This window comes from Battus philenor, unplaced genomic scaffold (genome assembly GCF_028537555.1).
Source record: "Battus philenor isolate CCGP_79_NKW_IND1 unplaced genomic scaffold, ilBatPhil1.0.hap1 SCAF_16, whole genome shotgun sequence".
Lineage (NCBI taxonomy): Eukaryota > Metazoa > Arthropoda > Insecta > Lepidoptera > Papilionidae > Battus > Battus philenor.
In genome coordinates this window covers 7895813-7918180 of record NW_027181678.1, presented here as the reverse complement: position 1 = coordinate 7918180, position 22368 = coordinate 7895813, and the positions used below count along the sequence as shown (strand labels likewise).

At 33.3% G+C, this 22368-nt stretch overlaps 1 protein-coding gene across 1 annotated transcript; it reads left to right on the top strand.

Annotated features, from left to right (window-relative positions):
• Positions 1-984: 984 nt before the first annotated feature.
• Positions 985-21395, top strand: unc-13-4A (BAI1 associated protein 3). Its single transcript, XM_068762535.1, has 24 exons — positions 985-1138; positions 1738-1942; positions 5199-5391; positions 6164-6383; positions 6904-7129; positions 8043-8221; positions 9027-9190; positions 9405-9658; positions 9897-10109; positions 10386-10469; positions 11639-11803; positions 12496-12547; positions 12749-12845; positions 13400-13532; positions 13792-13874; positions 14434-14497; positions 16588-16748; positions 16860-16950; positions 17456-17618; positions 18327-18552; positions 18928-19093; positions 19671-19830; positions 20141-20375; positions 21301-21395. Exons 1-24 carry the CDS (start codon positions 985-987, stop codon positions 21393-21395), a joined length of 3783 nt encoding a protein of 1260 aa, XP_068618636.1.
• The last annotated feature ends 973 nt before the right edge of the window (positions 21396-22368 follow it).

The window sequence follows — 22368 nt, the reverse complement described above, 5'->3', positions numbered from 1 at the left end:
AGTGTTTTTATGTGAAAGAATACCTTATTAATTTGCTTTGTTATGTTTAGGAAGAATATTTTTTTTATTGACTACTTGTAACTACTAATGTTTCACATAAATATATTTACCAAAAGTAGTTACATGTTTATAATACACTGAATTTATTATCACATATATACCGATATTACACAGTAACAAGTAATCTTAGTAAAAAAAGATATTTTGTTTATACCTTACTTATTAATTTAATTTTTTGTTTATACGAATAAATACAAACTATGTTGTTATCATTTTAGGTTAGGTGTTATTTATACTAAATATAAATAGTAAGTATAATTTTTTCACTTTTTTGTGTTTATTTCTTTGTCTCATATACCATAACAAAATAAAAATTTCAATATATTATAATTAGTTTTAATATGTTTTTTAGCAGCTGCTTAAGCTAATTTATTATTAAAAACATAAAAAAACAAGTCGCCACAATGCATATTTTAAAAGGTTTATGAGGTATATTTAAATTTTAATGAAGTATTCTACTTCTTTTTTAATACTTGTTTCAATTAAATCAATTAACAGGGTTTACATGTTTTATTTGAAATTCCCTATTTCTGAATTCTTCAGAGAAACGGACGCGACATCGAAAAAATGCTTTTCCATGTCATTGACAGACGTTTATGCGGGCCGCGACATGAAAACGCACTTAAATATTACAAATATCCAGACGGAGCATAGACTAATCTTGAAATACTAAAATTATTTTTTTCAGAATGTGTTTGGAGTAGTTTCTTAAAGTTTTATAATGTTTTATCTATTATCATCAAATGTAGCATTGAGTGTTATTAGAATAATAATGTTGTTTTTTTTCAGGTTTGTGATCAAAAATTATGATAGAACATTAATAACATATAAAACTATGTGCGAGGACTTCGCTTAAGTTATTTTAATTTTTTCGTGTATGAACTAATTTTTGGGACAAATGCGTGCGGTGTAAGTGGTACGGAAATGAGTTTTTTTTCGTCGATCGGTCAATATGTGGCCGGGGTGGCGGATAGTGTCGCAGGGTTGGCGCTTTCGCCTCGCCGAGCGCCTCCGCCCCGTCATCGCTCCGCCGAGGAGTCGCAACAACAGCAGCAGCCCTCCACGGCCACTATGCGGGGTAAATCATCATCAGCATATCACACGATGGACGTCGCTTGCAAGACATAGACCTCCCCTAGAGATTGCCACATAGAAGGGTCTACCCGCGCCGCGTCTATCGACACGTGGTCACCACTCGAGAACCTTTTAAGCCCAACGATCGTCGTTTGCACGAGTGATGAGCCCCGCTCAATGTCAATCTAAGTTAAACTACATTGTTAAAAATATACCTCGAATTTTTTATTTAATTTCATTCATTTAGTTTATGTTTAAAAAGAATATTCGAGGCAGAATCAACGTAACTTCTATAGCTTCTTTTTTATTTGTATTATATGCTCTGTTTAAGTATGTATTTATTAGAAATAAAATAAAAGGTAAAGTATTTATCACGTACGTAAGCGTACGTAAGCGTAGTATATAGAATTTTATATGTTTTGTATTATTTTTATGTGACATTTCATACCAGCCTATTTGTTATCTCTTCTCCACTCTAGGTTTACAGCTATAAATTGCTAAACAGTATTAATACCGCTATTACACAATGTGTTAAAAGAGTAATTAAATAAAACAATATCGAACAATAAAAGAAAGGCTCTCAAAGAATGTTATTAAATAAAGGGTTTCCACGCGTGGTGCCAACTGAAGGCGTATCAGCTCTGAGCGGGCGACGGCGCACCCTGGATTGCTTGGCTCCAGTAGCTCAACCTCGTCGGGGAGGCTCATTACGCGCTCCTCGACAACCGCAGCCGCCTGAAAAACCAACTATGGCTTTCTGTAAAAGACGCCTCTCCTGGCCTGAAGTGGACAATTCTGTTAACTCGGGGTAAGTATTTGAATCAAAAATGTTAGTGCGACCTAATTAATATCATTCTTTAAGTTCTGCAGTAGCTAAATTCGTCTTAATAAATTCTATAATTATTTAATGGAATCAGGCGTTACCTTGCGGTAGTCCATCTTAGGTAAGAAAAGGACCAATATTTAGCCACTTCCGCACATGCTTGTAGTCGTGCAACAAAGTGCACCGTCCGCCAGCCAGCTGATAAATGCGTATGCGGCAAACAATGCGAATTACACAACTGCCACCGCTAAATTACTCAACAAGTGTTTCAAACCTCCACGGGGCATCTCTAGGAGTTATGTTACACCGATTAGACCCAAACACAAAGTCTGTGAGCACTCACTCGGGCTGGCTGGCGGTGCACTTTGTTACACGACTACCACTGCATGTACGGAAGTGGCTAAATATTGGTTCTTTTCTTAATTCTATAATTATTTACCATCACTGTTTCAACAAACATGTATGTATATATATACGCTCATCAAATATATAATCATAGATTATACTAATATCCCAAACGTCTCGCTCGATAAAAAAACCTTTACTTGAGTCATTTGGTAAGTAGTCGTTTTAAAGACAGTTAAATATTGCATGAACCATGTAAAAGATAAACTTTTTAAATATTTCTGCCAGGGTTTTTATACGTGAACTAGTTTTACGTAAAGGACGCACTGCGATCTGTGTGCTCGATATAATGGTGTTGGGACTGTGGTTGTTATGTAGGGCGTCCAATATATTTGCAGAGATGCACACAAAAAGTTTTTACGCTAAAAGTAGACAAACTCCATGTTTAGTCGTCAGTGTCCCGCTAGTAATATTTTTTCGCGCGTGACCATTGATCGATGGGACTCTCCTTTGCGGTGTTATTATATGTACATATTAACTAGCTACAATTGGTAATAGTATAAAAAATACAGGAGTTATTGTATTTACTAGCATTTGAGAAAGAATTTGTCTAAGCTTCATTTGTATATACGAGGTAAATCGTGATAGGTGTAAAAGCTTTGAAAGGGTGAATATACGGCTTATTGGTTGTAAATTATTGTATTCAAGGTGGTATCACAAAACCATTAGTCCAAGAAATATTAACTGACGTTACAATAATTTAATAAGAAAAAAAGTGTTTTCAAAATTCGGATACTGCACATTAAATATAATTGTTATTTACTAAATAACCTTGACACAGATAGACTCTGAACTGCCAGAAATTATTGGCTAGTTATATTCTAATAGAAAAAAAATTAATGTAACATATTTCAGGGTGATCACTTTATGCAAGGTGATTGGATATGTTATAGAAATACAAGTAATCATAAGTAATTTAAAGCTATCACACGAAATTTAATTTGGATAATGGGCACTAATAAAGTTTTGTAGGTGCGACTTGAAGCCCGTACGCCATAAGATGATGATTCAATTTACGAGTGACAATTTTATTATAAATCGATTAATTCTTTATTTAGAGACAAATCTATTACACCTTAGTAATTAATGAAATAAACGTCAAAATACACTTACTATTTAAATGAGAGTTGACCCTAAAACTATATTAATTTGAAATAAAATGGAAATTGTTGAATAAGTGTTTGCATAATTAGTTGTCAGGTTACGCTCCGTAATAAATGCTAGTATATTTTACATACATGCAGATCAGATGAAAATATAAAAAAAACTATTAATGAAAGTTCTGGCCAATAATGGTAAATCAAATTGGTACTAACTTTTTAGATCTATTATTAATTAAGTTAGTACGCAGGGAATCACCGAAAAGAATTTAAGATTCTTCAATTATGTTCTTAATATATAAACTCTGTGTTTTGTTACTAAATATGTGTAAATATATGTGATCTACTAAAATGGGCACATGTCTGTCGCTGCGATTTTATATAATAATTTTACAATAAGTTATTTACTGAAAATTTTTGAGTGAAATTTAGTGTTCACTAGGTAGTAATAAAATTATGAATTATTTTTAATAAAAGGTATGGTCATTAAAAACAACAAAATAAATTTAATAAGTATAAAACGTAGCTTAAGCAAATCTAAATTCACGTAGGACTAGAATCTTGGCATAGATCCGGTGCTCGAGCCTGCTATCTAGTTTTGCATTGCTAATTTAGTTTCCTTTTAGCTACGTCGATAAAAAGTACGAGAAAACGTTGAATATTTACTATATAAACTTGTTATTATTAAGAATTTAAAATAAACAAACAAACTATTAATAATTATTATTCATATTAGATTAGTTATGTAATAACCTCTTTTAAATAAAGAATATTCATTTATTGTACTTACGTATTTTCGTAGTGTATATAATTTCTTCCTTACCCTCCGTTATTTCATAAGCCCATTTAAAACACGCTCCGAATATTTCGCTCATAAGATAACACCGTTGTAATTTTCTACCGATGTTCGCTTCCGACAACTAATTACTTCGGCTTTATTCGCCCGACATGCTTTCAGCCTTCAACGCGGACGAGTCGTAAACGTTAATGAACATATAGGTATTCAAATAAAAAGTCTATTAAATCACTATTACACAAAAAAGAAAAATTTAGTTCTTTCACTCCTTTTATAATCATGCTTTACTTTAATTTATTTCCTATATCTATCTTTTTTTTCGGGAAAGCTACAGCTTCGGCTACGGCTATCGGCCCACAAATTTCTAAACGTTTCTACTTAAAATTTGAAATTAGAAATCCTCACTTACATGGTCGGAGTGTCTTTTCAAGTTTATTAAGAGATTCAGGGTTATTGAAACTTGCTTTTAGTACGTTTTTTTCTTTTATATATATGTATATGTGTATTTTATATATATATGTATATATATATATATATATATATATATTTATATATATATATATATTTATATATATATTTATATATATATATATATATATATATATATATATATTTATTACTAATAATAAAACTCTCTTCCAAAATATTTATAAATATATATTAGTAGAGAGCGAGACTGCTGGTGGCTTTTTGTCAAGAATAAAAAAAAAACTTTTTCCGTAGCAAACTTTCTCGAGTTACTATTATGCTTTTCTCTTTTAGAAAAACGATGTTAATATGTAATTAAACATGACCTAACAAAATTTTTCTGGGTTTTTATGGATTATGTAATATTCAATACCAAGCGAATATTTTTAAATTATGTAATAAACATAGTGATAATTATGTTTATGTAGAAATAACAAGAAATAAATCTTTTCTGTGCATATTTTCCGAATAGCGTACAAGATACAGATGGTTCTTACTTCGAGAGCTTCACGGCTCTGTCTTGGAGGCAGGAGAATAGACGACTAGCTGCACTTCGCCTGGCCGAGGCAAGAGCTGAACGTCCACCGCCTGCGCCGCACCAGCTCGGTCTCTCAAGCGTTTCTGCGCAGTTGTCACATAAAGAACATGAACATCTTTACACTGAGGTTTGATGTTACTTGCATTTTTATACTATTTTGTTATTGCTTTTATGATAGACTAAGAAACCCAAAAAAAACAACTTTCTTGTAATCATCGTACTTATTTCAACTGTAGAACGACTACTGCTTGACAGAGACTGTCTTCATAGATTTCTTATAAACCTCGCTAAAAGCGACCTGCTTGTCTTTCTGTGACCTTAAATACATTGCCTGTCTACCTTATTCTGTTAACGTAAAGTATGTAAAGTTATGTTCTGCGCGTTATGTGGCCTGTCTACTGCCACTTACTCGTTAATCTGCAGAGCTAAGACCGATACTTTTTTTTCATTTTTTAATATGGTTCCAAGAAATTACTTATGGCATTATTAGACGATCGCTCCAAGGATTCTGACACCATTTAAATCGTTATAAATGATTTTACTTACATGTGAAATATTTTAAGCTAATTTTCCTCTTCTTTTTTATATTTATGTTCTATTTCAAAGTTTTGTAATTTTTTTGCATAACACTTTTGTATAGTGTATAGCGCGCATTTAACTTGCTGTATTGTATCATACTTAGTAGTAATTTATTTTACAGCAAAAAATTGTTTGTGTTTGTTTCCATAATAAAAATAATAGTATTTTAAAAATGTTGATGGTGATCATGTCGTTTGTAAAATAACTTTCCCAATTTGTCCTCTAAAAATAAAAATACTTTTATAACGTCTTTCAACAAAATAATAAATTGTTGTTCTCTATTTTATATGTCTTACATAAGTGTTGTTGTAACATGCCAGGTTTTGTATTGCATCGAAAATGCAGTCGGCGCCCCTGCACCAGACGGACAGTTCGCAGCATACAAAGAAGAAGTAATTGAATATGCCCGTCGTGCATTTAGAGTTCCAGCTGATATTCATGCGCGAGCTCTTCGTGCCGCCGGTAGCGAACGACCACCTACTGTTGTCCTCGGCTGTGCCGTTATTGAGGCCGATGGACTGGAGGCCAAAGACGCTAACGGTGCGTATATAATTTTAAACTAATTTGGTTATTAAACTTGTGGTTTTGAATACGTAGTGTTAAACATTATTTCTTTTTCAATATTCATCTAGTAAATTTAATAACAATAATAATATTCAGGTAATAGTAGAATTTATGAGTTGGTCTTGTGCAAGTGTTTTTAATCACAATCATAAAAAATAGCATTCGAATCATGTATTAAATATAATCGAGATTTGTAAGCTAGTAGCTAGCTTTGGTACAGTTATTCAATTTTATATTTTTATAGGATGACTGTAATGTTTTAACATGAGCATGTCATAGTTTTCTTATTACATTTATTGAAACATCTGTTCATTTTATCGAGAGCGGGGCTACGAAATTGGGACATGTCTTTGAAACTGTACATTAATCGGTTAATATATAATACGAAAAAAACATTTTATGAAGTTAACAGATAACAAAAAGCCTGTTCACAACATTTACGTTATTATCTAGGAATACAAACCTGGTGATGCTTACGGGGTAGTGTTTTTATTAGGATTTAGCGATCCGTATTGCATGCTCGGAATCCAACCGGCGTCGTTGCCTGCATCGCCTCGGGCGTCCGAAGACGAGGGTCGCAAACACGGTTTCCGGCTGAGTTTCAAGCGTCGCGATGGACGCCAGCAGCGCGACAGCCTCGGACGACTGCCTGCACGTTACATTCGCGCCACTAGCGTTAGACCGCACACTTTATCGCCCAAATGGAATGAGACATTTAAATTGTAAGACAATTGGCACATATTTAATTCGACATCTTTTACGTCAGCTACAATATTTATTTATTTATCGGGCATGTCAACAATATAAACTCTAACATTCGTATTATTAATATTGGTATATCCTTAATAACTAGCATTTATTTCTAATACATATGTGTATATATGATAAATATATATAGTATATAAGTCTATTTATCATATGTAAATATCTGACAATAATCACAAATGACATAGTTTCTTTAAAACCAACTGAAATAAAAAATAAAATATTAAAATAAATTGATGACTATAGTGACCAACAAAAATTTTGTATAATTAACAAATTAAATACACCATCATCATTAACAAATTAAATAAAATTATAACCATAACACAAATTACAATTACAACTTTTTATTATTTATAATATCAAAAAACGATTGTATGGCTGTTCATACCTTTTTTGATGTTATGATGGCATGTGTTTTGCTTTAAACTTTTATTTTGAATGTGTCTGGACTTTGTAATCAAAGTCGATGGAATAAATGTTCAATATGTACATACGTTAATACAGCTTTTGTGACCTTTACTTACTGCTTTTGCATTAAATACTGCTGCTTTAAATACTTTTCAACTAATTTGTGTTTTCTTATAGCATCGATTATTGATTAAACCTAAATACTAAATTGGTGTAAATTTAAGAGATATCTGACTTAATTCCAAAAATTAACGAAATTTTGATTAAATTTTAATATTTTCTATATCTTGAAGTTGTTGTAAGTATAATTAGCGGTATTACTTTTTTATTTGTAAAAATGAATGTTCCTGTGGATTTAAATGTTTTTGCTAAATGCACGAAGCCTATTGATGTCGTTTTAGAGACACATTGAAATGTTAATAGAAAAACTATTTTATCTTTTAATGAATTGTACGGCAGTGACATTGATGATGTATCTTCCGACGTCCTGCACCTGGACATCTGGGATCACGATGATGAGAGTTCAGTGCTGGATGCCGTATCACGACTCAACGAAGTGCGTGGCGTTCGTGGTCTTGGCCGCTTCTTTAAACAAGTATGCCAGAGTGCACGACAGGGCAGTCAAGATGATTTTCTTGGTGAGTTCACATATTATAATAGTCTCTTAATATTGGTATTTTTAAAACATAAGCCTTGTAAAAATTATGTCGTCTAAATACTGACCATTCACATTGGGCACAATCTTGGAATCTGGCCTTAGTGTATCGTGCCACTTGCTGCAGAAGTGATCGTAGGATAGCACACCTCGCGGACGATATTTTCTTTAAACGCTGAGACGGGCACAAAAAAATCATTGGAGTAAGATCCAATGACCGGGATGGCCAAGGGACATTACCTAAACGATTTTACTAAAGGACACTAATATAGTAGTATAGTTTATAGTATAGTTTTTTAGTTAAGCTATTTAAGAATTTGAAGCAAAGAATTTTCATTTGTATAAAAAAAATATTATGTGTTCAGTTGTTTACCACGTTCTCTGGTTGAGAAATATGCCTCTTTTTAGAGAGGGTTCGGGCTGTAATCCACCACGCAAGCTAAGATACATAAGTCTTTCCGATACCCCAGTTTGCTTATGATGTTTTCCATCACTGTTTGTGAGTCGGGCAATATTACAAAATTTATCTGGCAATAATATGACATTCATTCCTTATAACGGAAACCCTACTTATTCAAATTTTTTAGCGGGACCGAACAGAAAATGTATATGTTATACAGAGCAGGCACTTGTTTGAGTATTCTGGCCGTTCATGAGGCACTTAAAAATAATAAGATGTGTTACACAACAATTATATGAACACTTCCATTCTTTCCAGTACTGACACAATTATTTCACACCCATAAAGAGTACAATATTTTACTTAAGTGACATTTGTTTTTGGTTAGGATGCGTTAACATACCTCTTCGAGAAATTCCATCAACCGGTGTAGAAGCGTGGTATAAGCTGGAAGCAAGATCTCAACGCTCTTCGGTGCAAGGACGCATTCGGCTGCGTTTATGGCTTTCAGCACGTGAAGCCGGTCGTCATGACGATGATAATTGGCAGCAGGTGATTTTGTGCTTAATGTTTGTTAGAACAAAGTTTAATTTAATATTTTACGAGCACTATCAAATTTGTAAGCATCATTACCACGTTTTTTTAAATTAACTTTTATATTCTGTCATAGCAGTAAATCTTTTTGGATGTTTCTAATCATTTATATGTAGGAATAGGTTTGCAGATATTGTCTAAGAAAAGTAACCTTATTGACTTTCTTATTGAGGTACGTCAACATGAACGTCTGTTCGGGGTGCTTCTGGCCCATGAGGTGGAGACAGCGCATATGCTTCACAGTGTTGAAGGGGGGGAAGAAGGAGAAGCCTGCAGTAGCATCGTATGGGAGGGGGAGTTATGTGGGGCTGCACAAACGCTGCTACACCAACATGCCGTGCAAGGCGATTTGAGTACTCTACAAGCTGCTATTGCTCGTTTTGCAGCGGCCTGTCGCCTTAACAGCGAGTCTCCACTTGATCCCAAGTATGTAATTTTATTCAACTTCATTATTTCAGTCGTAGAACGATCACCGATAAAACCGGTTCGTAGTGGCCTGCATCCAGAGCCTTTCCATATCAAGTTCGTCGGTCCACCATAAGGGTCGACGCCTTTTTGATTATGCTGGTTTTATTTAATTTAAATACAAATTACTATAATTTTTAATATTATTGGTAAACTGTAGTAAAAATCTGGCCCTGTTTAAAACTTTTTTAACCTCTAGGTATATGTACAAGTTGCTAACAGAATTGGAAAAAACGTGGTCCTCGCACGAGGCTCTATCTAGCGGAGGGAGCGGAGATTCAGGTGCCGGAGTATCACGCGATGAAGAGCGCTGGCTCGCCGATTGCTTTGGCGAGTTCGTCGACCGGGCTCTGCACCAACTAAGACTTCATAGAGATCTGTACCCAGTGCTCCATAACCATAGCCTCAATCAGTAGGTGTAATTTTATTAAAATAATTTTTCTTAAATATTTTAATCTGGCATTCTCGGTGATTAAAATGTATTAATAATAACACAATTTTTAACATTGTGACCGTTTTTATTGCAGATATAAATAAATTTTGCACTTTTAGGCACCGTACATGATTTTATTTTTTTACTAAAATGAGTTGTGATTGATGATCTGATGATTTGTTATAAACCTAAAAATTACGTGATAAATGAATCGCTTTTTCAATTTCTAGACTTTTATAAACATATACGTTGCAGGCTAGAATACCTGTTGCGATGTTTAAATCAACTGTCTCAAATGAAAGCTTTTTGGCGTTGCTGCCCCTTCAACAAGGAAATCAGGTACGTATTAAAATATTTTTGTTATATTATAATATATTAATAATATATTTAATATATATAGTACAATAGTACATTTTTTGAAAAATGCAAATTTTAGTAGCCAGGTATAAATAACGGTTATTTGTTCTGAACTTTATGCAAAATGATACGAAAAATTAGTTTTCAAACGTGTATATCAAATTTTGGTTAGTGATGCTTTTTACTATTTTTGTCCTCAAATATAGTAGTAGCGCATCATTTATTACTGTGTGTTTAGATTAAGTATAGTTTTTTATTTGTTTTCCTAAACTGTATTTTACATGACCCCGTTATTGGGGGCCTCTTATTCTCCCAGATCTCGTTAAGGAACAGGGAGCTTACAATTTTTAACTAATTATTTCACGTCCTACTTTTTATTTCTTTACTCCTCTTTCAGCCTTCTTAAGATCATTCATTCGGACTTCTAACATACTTCACATGATCTTACATACTCATTCATTTTTAGTTAGCTCCTTTACATTACCTTTCATCCTTCAGCTCACTTCTCAAATGTCGCAGGTGTTGGGTTTCATATCTTTTTTATCTTAATTTATTTAGTGCTTAAACCATTTTTACGAATTAAACTTGTTGATATTATTACAGTTAATATTATTTATTTTAATGTTTTATTTACAATTTTACAATACTTTTATTTTTTACTGTTTTACCGTTTCCTTATTATCATTTTTTTTGTCAATTGCTTAATTTCACTTACTCGACATTTTTATCAATTGCTATTTTTATAACCATGAAATACATGAGAAAGCTCGGTCTATCTACTGCATCCCCCATTATCGAGGCTATGCTATCTTCTCAAATTTTTATACCTATCAGGAGCTTTTGACCTTTTGGTTGCAGAACTAGGTTACAAAACCGACCACTGCTGCATATCCAATCCTGAAAATGTCAAAAATGTATTAATTAACCCAAACTTATAGCATATAAATAAGTATAATATATATGGTACAGCTTGCATTGAAATATTTATTCACTTTTATTAATTTGCATGTTACGTACTTACATTATCTTATAATTACGTATGTTTGTCTTAATTATGCTCACATTTAATTTTATTTCAGAATTATTTCTTATTCTGTTATACATAGAACACTCGGCTATTATAGAGATTTAAATTATTTACATTATTTTAGAAGCGAAATAGTAGGAGCATTACGCAAGGGTTCAGCGGAATGGTATGAAGCACTTTGTGCTCAAGATACAAGATCCGAACGCGGTGAAGATTTAGTGAACCTTATCACTCTTGTTCAGATTGACTTGCAACAGGGACTCACTTATTATCATCCACTATTCGAAACGTAAGAATAACATATATTTATTAATTAAACACATAACATGCCTCACACATTTGATGACTTTATTATGCTTCATTAAAATTTAAATAATATTATGTAAAACTAAATTAAATTAAATTCGTGATCTTTCTTATTTCAATTCACGGCGTATCTAATTTATTTGTCTATATATGTCTTGTATATTATTATTAATGTAAGATCACATACAGTGACCACTTGTGTACGTCAGGAGGAGAATGCCAAAAGAGCCAAAATTGATTGGAACTAGAATGAGAGGAGCTTATCTCCTAAGGACGCCATTTACTTCAAAGTTACGAGGGCTCCAAACACTCATGTCTGAGAAGAGCCCACAATAACTAGAACGGTTTTTTTATTTGTGATCATGTCCTTAATGCAGTAATAGAAAAATTCCATTCCAAGCTTTATAATCACTTTAAAAATCCTTTAAAGGAGTTTTTTTCAAGATTTTGCTAACCTTCATAACAATAATTAAATCTAATAAGAGTATCATTTTCATCAGTTGAATCGTAAATTAACAATTTCAAACTTCTATCAAACGGTAACTCAAAAATCAAACAATGTGATGAAAATATTTCGTCATATTTGGCAAAAATTACAATTGTTACCAACATTTTATTTACTCATTTTAATAATCATTCGTAAAAATAACTTCATGTAATATCATTTTGTTACAGAACGAATAATGTTCCATACTTTAACGTGGTATTTACACAGATTGATAAGATGGTAAGTTTCATACAAAAAATTGATTATATTACAAGTTTTGCTGAATATCTCATTAAGAAAAATCAAAGCGTATTATTTTTATATTTTGTAACAATTATAGTTTTTCTTAAAGAAATAAATCTACTAAAATCCTATTAATATAAAAATTGTTACGAATTATTTGAAATAAAATCATGTTCTCTCAAAAAAAAAAAATATTAGTTGTCCGAAGATGTCAGACAATGCGTCGAACACTGGATAGCGGAGGGTTGGTGCGGAGTAGCCGAAGAAGAGATATACGATGAACACGGCAATGGAGGTAACAAATTATATACTTTTTTAATGATCACTGCGATGATATTTCAATAACAAATCCGGTTTTTTAATATTTTCCGATGCACATAATACTTTACCATCAACTTTAGGGTGGTTTTCTCCACCCTATGCAGAATCTGACACGTCCGTGCTTCTCCTTCATAATCGGACGAAGGCAATATATCCATTAAAATTGATAATCACATTCCGACAAGTTCAACACAGTCGGTACTTCGTAACTCTACTTCCTAATTTTCTAGCCGTGATTTCGACGAACCCGTAAAAATTGTAAAGGCAACAGCACTGAACACCACCGAATATGAAGCCATGATCATTCCTTCCTAAGCCATTTATATGTACTTATTTTTATCCTTGCCACATTTTCTTCACTGTTGGATAAAAGCCAGGCCAAGCGGCTTTCAATTACTCCTTTATTCCACCTTTAACGATTTTCTGCAAAGACCTAATGCCCACAGATATTCTGAAGGTCGTCTATATATTTAGGCTTTCCTGTTAACAATTAATATTAGCAATGATAATAATAGAAAGTTTACACAGTGTGCGTGGTGTCAGCGAAGACATTACCTTTCGAAGTGCTGGCAGCGGTCAGAGAGCTTTGCGCGGCGGCTGCCCCGGCCCCATCGCCTCACCCACCGACCGATCCACCACCGCAGTTGCTCGAGACTTATTTGTAAATATGTTTACTTATTTTCTCATTAAAAGAATTTGTCAAGCAGGACAATTCCCAATAAGAAAACTTATTATGGTAATAAACCTTTTAAATTCATTTAACAGAAAGAATTTTAAAAGTTAGTTACAGACTGAATCGCACTAATATAAATTAGCTATAATTAAAAATTACATTTTTGAATTAGTTTGCGAGTACAATTCTCAAAGATTACTTAATTTCTTGTATACAATTTCAACTTATAAATTGTTAATAATGATAGTTGGTTCGAGCCGTTGATTGATCGTTGGCTAGCAGTGACGAAGACCATGGCATTGCAAAGAGTTCGAGCTGCAGTTGAACTTGGTAATATTTTTAAGTTTATTAATTTTTTCTATTTTTTGATTATTACATATAATAAAAAAACAGATCTGTTTAAATAATATTGAATTTGAAATTTGTTTAAACTGAGTAAAAATGTAAGTAATGACATTTAAGGATAAGCATCCTTGTTGTCCTATATATAAAAGGTTTATCGACCCACATCACTTTCTTTAATTACAGTCAGGGCAGCAAAAGGTTCGCTCTAAGATAGAGCGCCTATTTAGATAGATATCTAAGTTGGCGCCGCACGAAACCATTAATTAGTATGATACTGATGACAAAGAGCTTTAAACGCTTTTGCAATGAATCATCAAGTAAAATCAATACCAGTCTATTTATAACAGTATAAAATTTATTACTTACATGACAATAAACCGACGTGATAGCAATCAAAATTAATAAAAGTTATTATCGAAATAGAAAACTTTGTAATATTATTATGTCATTAATCGGTTCAGTCTGCGCAAAATCATCCTGTTTTAAAAGTATCTGTGACTAGATTTCAAAATTGTTTTTTTAACTAATATTAAATTTCGTATAGATCGATCAGTGGAAGGAGAGCACATTGTCAAACATAGCACTTCTTCAGTGGACACTGCCGCTTGGTAAGCATTTTTTGCTAAGAACAGGTTCCAGAAGTAATACTATAAGTATGATAGTAATATTAAAATAGTAATACCTTTAATTTAGTAACCTTTTATTCAAATACGTTATTTTAGATCTTCATTATTTCAGCCGCATATATTTCCATTAGGACCGGTAGGAGGCAGCCTGCGCTCAGCGTCTAAAAATGATCTTAAAAAGTCGTCTATCTTACCTTGTGGGTAAACATTGCACTACAATTTCCAGTTCGTGATCTATTCGCAAGAGCCTTTAGGCACCGGTGGCCAATAGTTCTGAGCACTATATTAACAGGTCACTGCCACTACGCGTTGCCAGTCCGGTTGCCTATGTCCGTTTCTTTTGATAGTCTACTAATCTCTTCATTTCAATTGTACGATAAAAAATATTAATAATTTAAATATTCAACATTTTTAGCCTAACAAAATAACACCATTTTAACAGCAACAATCAATAATAAACTAATGTTTCTGTTATTTATTCATACAAGAATAACATGTATTAGAGGGACCGGAAAGTAATGTCGCTTTCTCAGATAAATTCACACGACCACATTCTTAACAAGTTTTTTAATAACAATATATTCACCTTCAATATTTAATGGATTCAGGCGTTACATTGCGGAAGTCCATCCTAAATAAGAAAGGACCAATATCTAGCCACCTCCGCACATGCAGTGGTTTCGTGCATGAAAGTGCACCGCCCGCCAGCCCGCTCGTAAATGCGCATGAGTCAAACTCGGTGTTTAGCACTAATCTGTGTAACAACTCCTGAAGATGCCCCGTGGAGGGGTGAAACACGTGTTGAGTGAATTTACGGTGGCGGTTGTGTAGTTTGCATTGTCTGTCGCATGCGCATTTACGAGCGGGCTGGCGGGCGGTGCACTTTCATGCACGACAACCACTGCATGTGCGGAGGTGGCTAGATATTGGTCCTTTCTTATATTCACCTTCGTTATCTTTTCCCACTAGTTTTCGGTAAACTATGTCGACAGCTACGACATTACTCTCCGGTCCCCTTAATATTTATTATTTAAACACATTACATCCCTTACACATTTGAAGTCTTTGTTATGTTTGTTTTCAAAATAATATTACACTCGTATAAGTCACAACAACAATGTCATAGCTGCTCAATTGGATAGAAACTAGAATCCAGTTTTTTTGTTTAACCTTTCATGTGCCGCAAAACGGCGCCTGTCAGTTTCAGGAACGAATTTTTTTAAAGTATAAATGAAATATTATTGTTTGTGATCCTGTGGTCTGTAGTACATCCATAGCAAGCGATTTAAAACTGTATATTTAAGGTGATTCGATATAATGTAGCCTACTTTATATCTTTTTGTATATTTCGGACAAATCTGACCCGTACGCACCTGGGGAGTTCGGACAGATATGTCCATAGGAAGTTTACAGGTTAAGTCTCGCAATTTCATGCGATCACTTCCTAATGTTATAAGCATAAACATAAAATTTTATTTGTATTGTGTGCAGGAAATTGAAAGTTAATATCAAGAAATCACATTGTTAAATGTTACATATGCCCATAAAATCGGTGTTTTCTTTTTTCTTTATACAGGATGATTGGATATAGGTGTAAGAGCTCTAAAGATGAAAATGTATAGCTCATTGTCAAAAAGAAACTTTAATGCATTTACACCTATTTTCAATTAACCTGTATAAAGTTATCGGTTTGAAATGCGTTACATTAATTTATTGTTTCTGTTGGAATGCGGCAGGCCGGTATCTTTTCGCATTGCAAATACTGCAGGGACCGATATTAAACAATAATTAATTTGAATATCTGGTAATCCGAATTTTAATTTTTATTATTATTATTAAAACGCTAACCCTGTCTCTCTATATTATTATTACCTGATTTAGGAATAGGGTGTACCATACATCTATTGACAGCAAATGAATTATACATTCTCCCTTTAAACTTTTTACACCTATAACCAATTACCCGGTATAGTTTAAGTATTTAGTAAATTTAGTGATCATTTTTCAATTTTTATTATTTCATTTTTATTATCATTGATAACATTAGATACATACATACACCTTATTCGTAGTTTATACCACATGCGCTTGGTATGGCGTGCTATCGGCGGCGCCGAGGAGAGCACGGTCGGCGGAGGTCTTCGGCTTTTGGAAGCTGCTTGTGCCACTGCATTACATTATGCAGACCTTGTGCACGGCGCGCTCGCTGATCAAGGATATTACGAGAACCACGGTAAGGAAAAAATACCTTCTTGGTTATTTTATCCACCTTAATTTTATTGCTGACATAACTAACAAATGCTGCATTGTTTATTTTTTTCAAAATAAAACATTGCTGACACAGGACAAAATAAAACGACGGAAGAGATATGCATGATTGTGAACAACTTGGAATATGTGCGGCGCTCGCTTGCGGAATATGACGATGAACAAATGTAAGTATAATAAAAACAAAGTGTTTTCTCTATCTTTCACTGAAGTTATCGTTTGCTTTTTGGATGAAAGAAAATGTTTATTTTTAAATTTTTTGGTAAACTTTCCATTTCCCTACGCTTTTTAACATTTATTGCCAAAATAAATAAAGATATAAAAGAGGTTGAAGTATTTTTAGCAATCATTAATGCATATGAAAATAAATTTAAATTTTAAAACGAATTTCCAGATGAGAGATTTCTTTTTATTTCTTTTAGTTATAAACTTTGTAATATAATGTACGGTGTAATATAAAAAACGGTTTGTGAAGATAACTGGAAACAAAATCGAGTTTAAACGTTTCTGTTATTTCTAAACGAGTGAGTAATTTATTTATACATTGCAGATAAAACACGAAGTACTTTTTAGTTTATGAACTTTTTTAAGCTAGGTGCCAAAATAAGCAGGTACTATAATATTACTTGTTTTTAAATTTAACACTTTGGTTTTATTTTAAATATGATACAGTGCAAACGATGACAATGCGAGGCAACTAGTGCGAGGAGCTTTAGGTACACTCGATGCACGTTCAGCTCGCGCTGCTGCTCCACTATCTGCTCGCGCCCGACCGCAATTGCGCAAGGCTGTGTTCCATCTCGCCTGGTCACCGGATACTTTGCCAACGCCACAGGTATTAAATATTAACACTCATAAACAAAACGCTTTCACATTATTTCATGGATACGTTCCATGTTCAAATTGAATTAAATATTAGTCAATGGAAATATTAATTCGTATTTAAGTTGAAACTATACTTAATTAAATATAATGTACTTAACTGTATTAATATTTACAACGCTTTAACTGTGAGCCTCATTGTTAAGCTCATAGTAACTCAACAAACCATGGACCTTCTCTATATAATTATAAAATAATTAACTAGCAGTGAGAAGCCTGATAGGAGAAATCTCTTTTGTAAACATTTTCTCATCGTCGCGTATTTTAACCTCATTTGAAAGCACACAGTCAGTCAACCAACCACGGGGAAAATGTACCAGAAATTTCACTGCGAGTTTGAATTAGGAATGAGAAGATTCGTGGACAAACGAAAGTAATCGGTATAGCCCAACAATGGCAAGATGAAGTATCAGTAGACGGGCCTCAAGGTGTGCAGAACTTATGGCTGCTAGGACCTTAAGATTCTGGCAAACTTAGCGCAGGAAGTCCACCCAGAAGATGGATTGGATGAATACAGGCCGCTTTTGACTAATCCTATTGGAGATCTATGGGAGAGTCCGATATCCGGCGGTTAAAGTGAAGATGATGAATTATTACAACTTCTTTAATATGGATTGATATATTTTTTCTGGATTTTATCAAAGTGACCTTTCTCTACCAGGCCATTACTCCTTTACTGGAGTTTTTAGATCAACATCTATCTTCATTGAACACATGGTTGCTGCCACGCGCATTTATTCGTTCTCTGGCCGGATGTTGGAGCGCTGTGTTAAAAGAAGTTTCGGCTCAAGCTGACGCGGGGGGCGCGGAAAAACCAAGAGTATACCATCATAGACTGAGGGAAGCGTTGGACTTGCTTGCCGAATTTTTTCATGCCGAGGGCAAAGGTAAAATTTACCTACGTACATTGAATACTTTATCCTTTTAATTTTATTACATAGTAATTCGAAATCCATTATAACCTATTTATTAACAAAAAACATCTGATTAGGCAAATGCGAGTTATAAACATTGATATTTTATTTTGGAATATATGTAGGATATAATAACTAAAAACCAAAATTAGTTGTTGGTTAATATAACTAATTAACTTCATTTAAATGTTGCTTAAGGTTATGTGAAATTGATGCTGCTGTGTGTAATTAAACTTTGTACTCTGATGTCTATTTTGTATGTATTTAATATATTGGAAACAATTTATAATATTCATTTATATTTTTCGAAGTCACGGGTACACATATGTCTGTGTGTGTTATTCGAAGGTTTACCAATGTCTGAAGTACATAGCGTTGAATGGACCCGTTTGGAACAAAGGATGCAGTTCCATCAAGCTCAGACGGAAGAATTACTCGAGTTGTGGCTCGCGGACCGTATAATTGAACAATCTCGCACTCCGCTGCCTTCTCCGTACGGCTCAATACTAGTCAGGTATGTGTATAGACACAATACGTTTAACAACAGATAATGTTTCCATTTTATTTATTTTATTCATTTTATTCAAATTCAAATACAAAATGCCTTTCCAGTAGGTATTTATATGCACTTTTGAATCGTCAACCATTACAACTGGCAATTTAACACGACCGCGGCCAGAAACTCAACAGTTGCTCTTTTTATATGAAATTTAACAATGTTTCATGTATACATTATAATATCAATCTCGCAAATGTCAACTCAGTTCTACAAATCTTAATGAACTAAAAAGTCTTCAAAGCATTTAAGATTTATTTACAACATACTTTTAAATTTTGATTTAGAACTAAGAAAACTTAAAAAAAAAACTAAACTAACTCTTTTGAAATAACAGGTACTTTAATTAAGACAAGACATTTGGATATAAAGATAAACCCAATGTTTAAAAATGTTTTTTTTTATTACTTCTGTAATATTATATTTTTTATAAGTAAAATAAGTGCTTTGGCGTAAGGTAATGAATATACCTTAGTTAAATTCACTCAAAACTTATCTCCATTCAATTCAATTTTCCAAAACATTATGTTCTTAGAGTGTACTTCAACCACGACTCACTGTGTGTGGAAGTTTTGTCAGCGCGAGACGTAATCCCCCTCGACCCCAACGGATTAAGTGACCCATTTGTTGTGTTGGAACTGCTTCCGAAACGATTGTTTCCAAAAGCTCACGAACAGAGCACTAACGTTCAAAAGGTAAGTTTAATTATACCTGACTTAAGTAACGCCTGTGTGGCCATTTAATTTTAAAATCAATTACATTGTGTTCGCTATTTATTTTAAAGTAATATAAATTTATCTTACGTATTTTTTGAAGTTTATGAACATGTCTTATCTTCAGCAGTGAACACCTTGCGACTAAAATGATGATAATGATGTAGTTTACTATGTTATAAAATGATGTAGTGTACATTTACTCTGTTATAAAAGATAAAAAAATAATTTTTACAACTGTTTTTCTTTAGGAGTTGTAGTGACATTCGATCATAAAAAAATTTTTCCACAGAAAACTTTGAACCCGGTGTGGGATGAATGTTTCGAGTTCGGGGTTTCATTAGATGCGTGCCGCTCTCCTCAGGCCGCCTTGGCTTTATCAGTGTGGGACCGCGATGTTCTTACAGCAGATGATTTTGCCGGCGAGGCTTTCATATCTCTATCACGTGTTCCGGGAGTTAACAGCCATGCTCCCCCAGATCCACTGCGTCCGGTTGAACTGCCTCTCATGCAGTTGCATGATCGCGGTAAGTGTTATAATTTTAAACATGTCCACCCTACTTTATTTTACGATAGATACATTCCAAATCTTTCACACATAGTGTTAAAATGCACGTGTCGTATGCTAAATTTAGTGTTATGTTATGTAATAAAAAAAACTAAACATTTTTACAAAAAAATCGTGCAAAAGTAATAATCGTGTAACAACGAATTCCATATTAGTATTTAAAAACAAAAACAATTCATTTTATTATTTTTATGGTTTTTATTGATATAAAGGGGCTCTTTTTTAGGTTCTCAAACCGTTTATACAATTATTGATATCCAGCTATACAAAACTTAAGAATACGTTAAAATTTTAATGCACGCTCCAAATAGAAAGTACTCTTTAAAGTTTTGTGTAAGACCAAAAAAGTGTGAAAAAGTGCCTTTATTCTTAATATTGAAATATCTTATATAAAAAGAGTTGGGTATACAAATAACCATTTATGCAATGTAAAGGTGGTTTAGCTTCTAGCTCGCCTGTATACAAAATGTTTAGCTAACTCGATACGTGAAGGTTTTGACTTTATTATGGTTCGATAACTTCAATCAGGAAAAAGTAAATGTAATAGACTTTTAGAAGCTCATTGTGGTTTATACTTAAATAATTCGAAGTTATTTTAAGTACTCTTACGGAAATAATAAATAATAATACGTATTGATGTAATAGAGTGGAAGGTGATAAGTGTGAAAATAAGTTAAGACATTTCTGCTAACATTTTTTAAAGTACAACAGTTTTGTGAATCGAAATAAATAAATAAAATAACAATGATACAAATATTTACAAAATTACTAATTGAGAGAAATATAAAAGATGTAAATGATTAAAAATATTATGAAGTAAATAACAACTTAAAAAATAACACTTATAATCATTCACATTCGTAATACCATTAAAATATTTGCAGGACATCCAATCTTGCAAATTTTGGAGTCACGTACAACGGACAAAATGGCGATGGATTTTGTCAAGAAACAGAAATTGAGATTCGCCGAACAGTAAATTTAATGTAACTTTTATTCTTTCTATCTCATTCGTCTCCGTTACGTATATTTACGCTGTTTGTGTAAACAACGTCCATTTATATGTCGACAATATATAAAAAAGGCTATTGGCATAAAATAAAAACTCTGTTATTCATATTAATATTTTAAGCATTCGTTTGTGATGTTATAAGACATCAGTATTATTAAAGAATTACTACAAGACTGTATTATTCTTCTATTCATGAGAGAAAATGTGTAAGTGAAATTTCAACAAACTTGTATATGTATAGCATGCACTTTCGGAGCTTATGTCCCTAGATGTTAGTCTCTTGTAGAAACTCCCGACCAAGTACTCTAAGACTTGTTGTAAACTTTCATTTTTATATTTCTTACGATACTATAAAGAAACCGCTTATGCAATTACAAAACTATTGTTCACAATTATTTTGCTCAAATTTATAAAGTTCATATGTTGTGCCATATCAGACTGTTGATGGTAGGTGAAAGAAAACAGCAACTCGGCAACAGAAGAAAAATATATTTAATTAAAATGGGTAGTGGGCAGAAGGCCTGGTCTGATTTTACTTCGCAGCTCGGTACTCCCCTGATGGTGGTGGTAGCCAGTAGCACGATCTCCCAGGACTGGTCAGGCGGCAGCAAGTTGAGAGCAGGGAGCTCCGGTAGTTCACAGGATGTGAGAGTTCCGGTGCAAGGTGATATAAATTCAACCTCAATGCTCGTTGGTTATTTTTAGTATAAAACTCGCACCTGTGAATAAATGTCACAGTTATGATATACATATATAAATATGTGTACAATTTGCTCCGCCGACAGTAAACCCCGAGATGGCTTGCGACGAAGGAAGGGACGGACGAAGCCGAAAGCAGTTGGTGTGATTGTTTACTGTCAGAACGGAGTTACAAAACGTAAAGCACGTAAAACAAAAATAGGAGAGATAAACAAATAAACAAACTGAAAAGTAATAGTGA

Coding starts and splice junctions, on each gene's coding strand:
- unc-13-4A (XM_068762535.1), top strand. CDS start 985: ATGAGTTTTTTTTCGTCGATCGGTCAATATGTGGCCGGGGTGGCGGAT. Junction 6,384..6,903: donor GGAGGCCAAAGACGCTAACG/GTGCGTATATAA, acceptor TGTTTTTATTAG/GATTTAGCGATCCGTATTGC. Junction 11,804..12,495: donor TATCATCCACTATTCGAAAC/GTAAGAATAACA, acceptor ATTTTGTTACAG/AACGAATAATGTTCCATACT.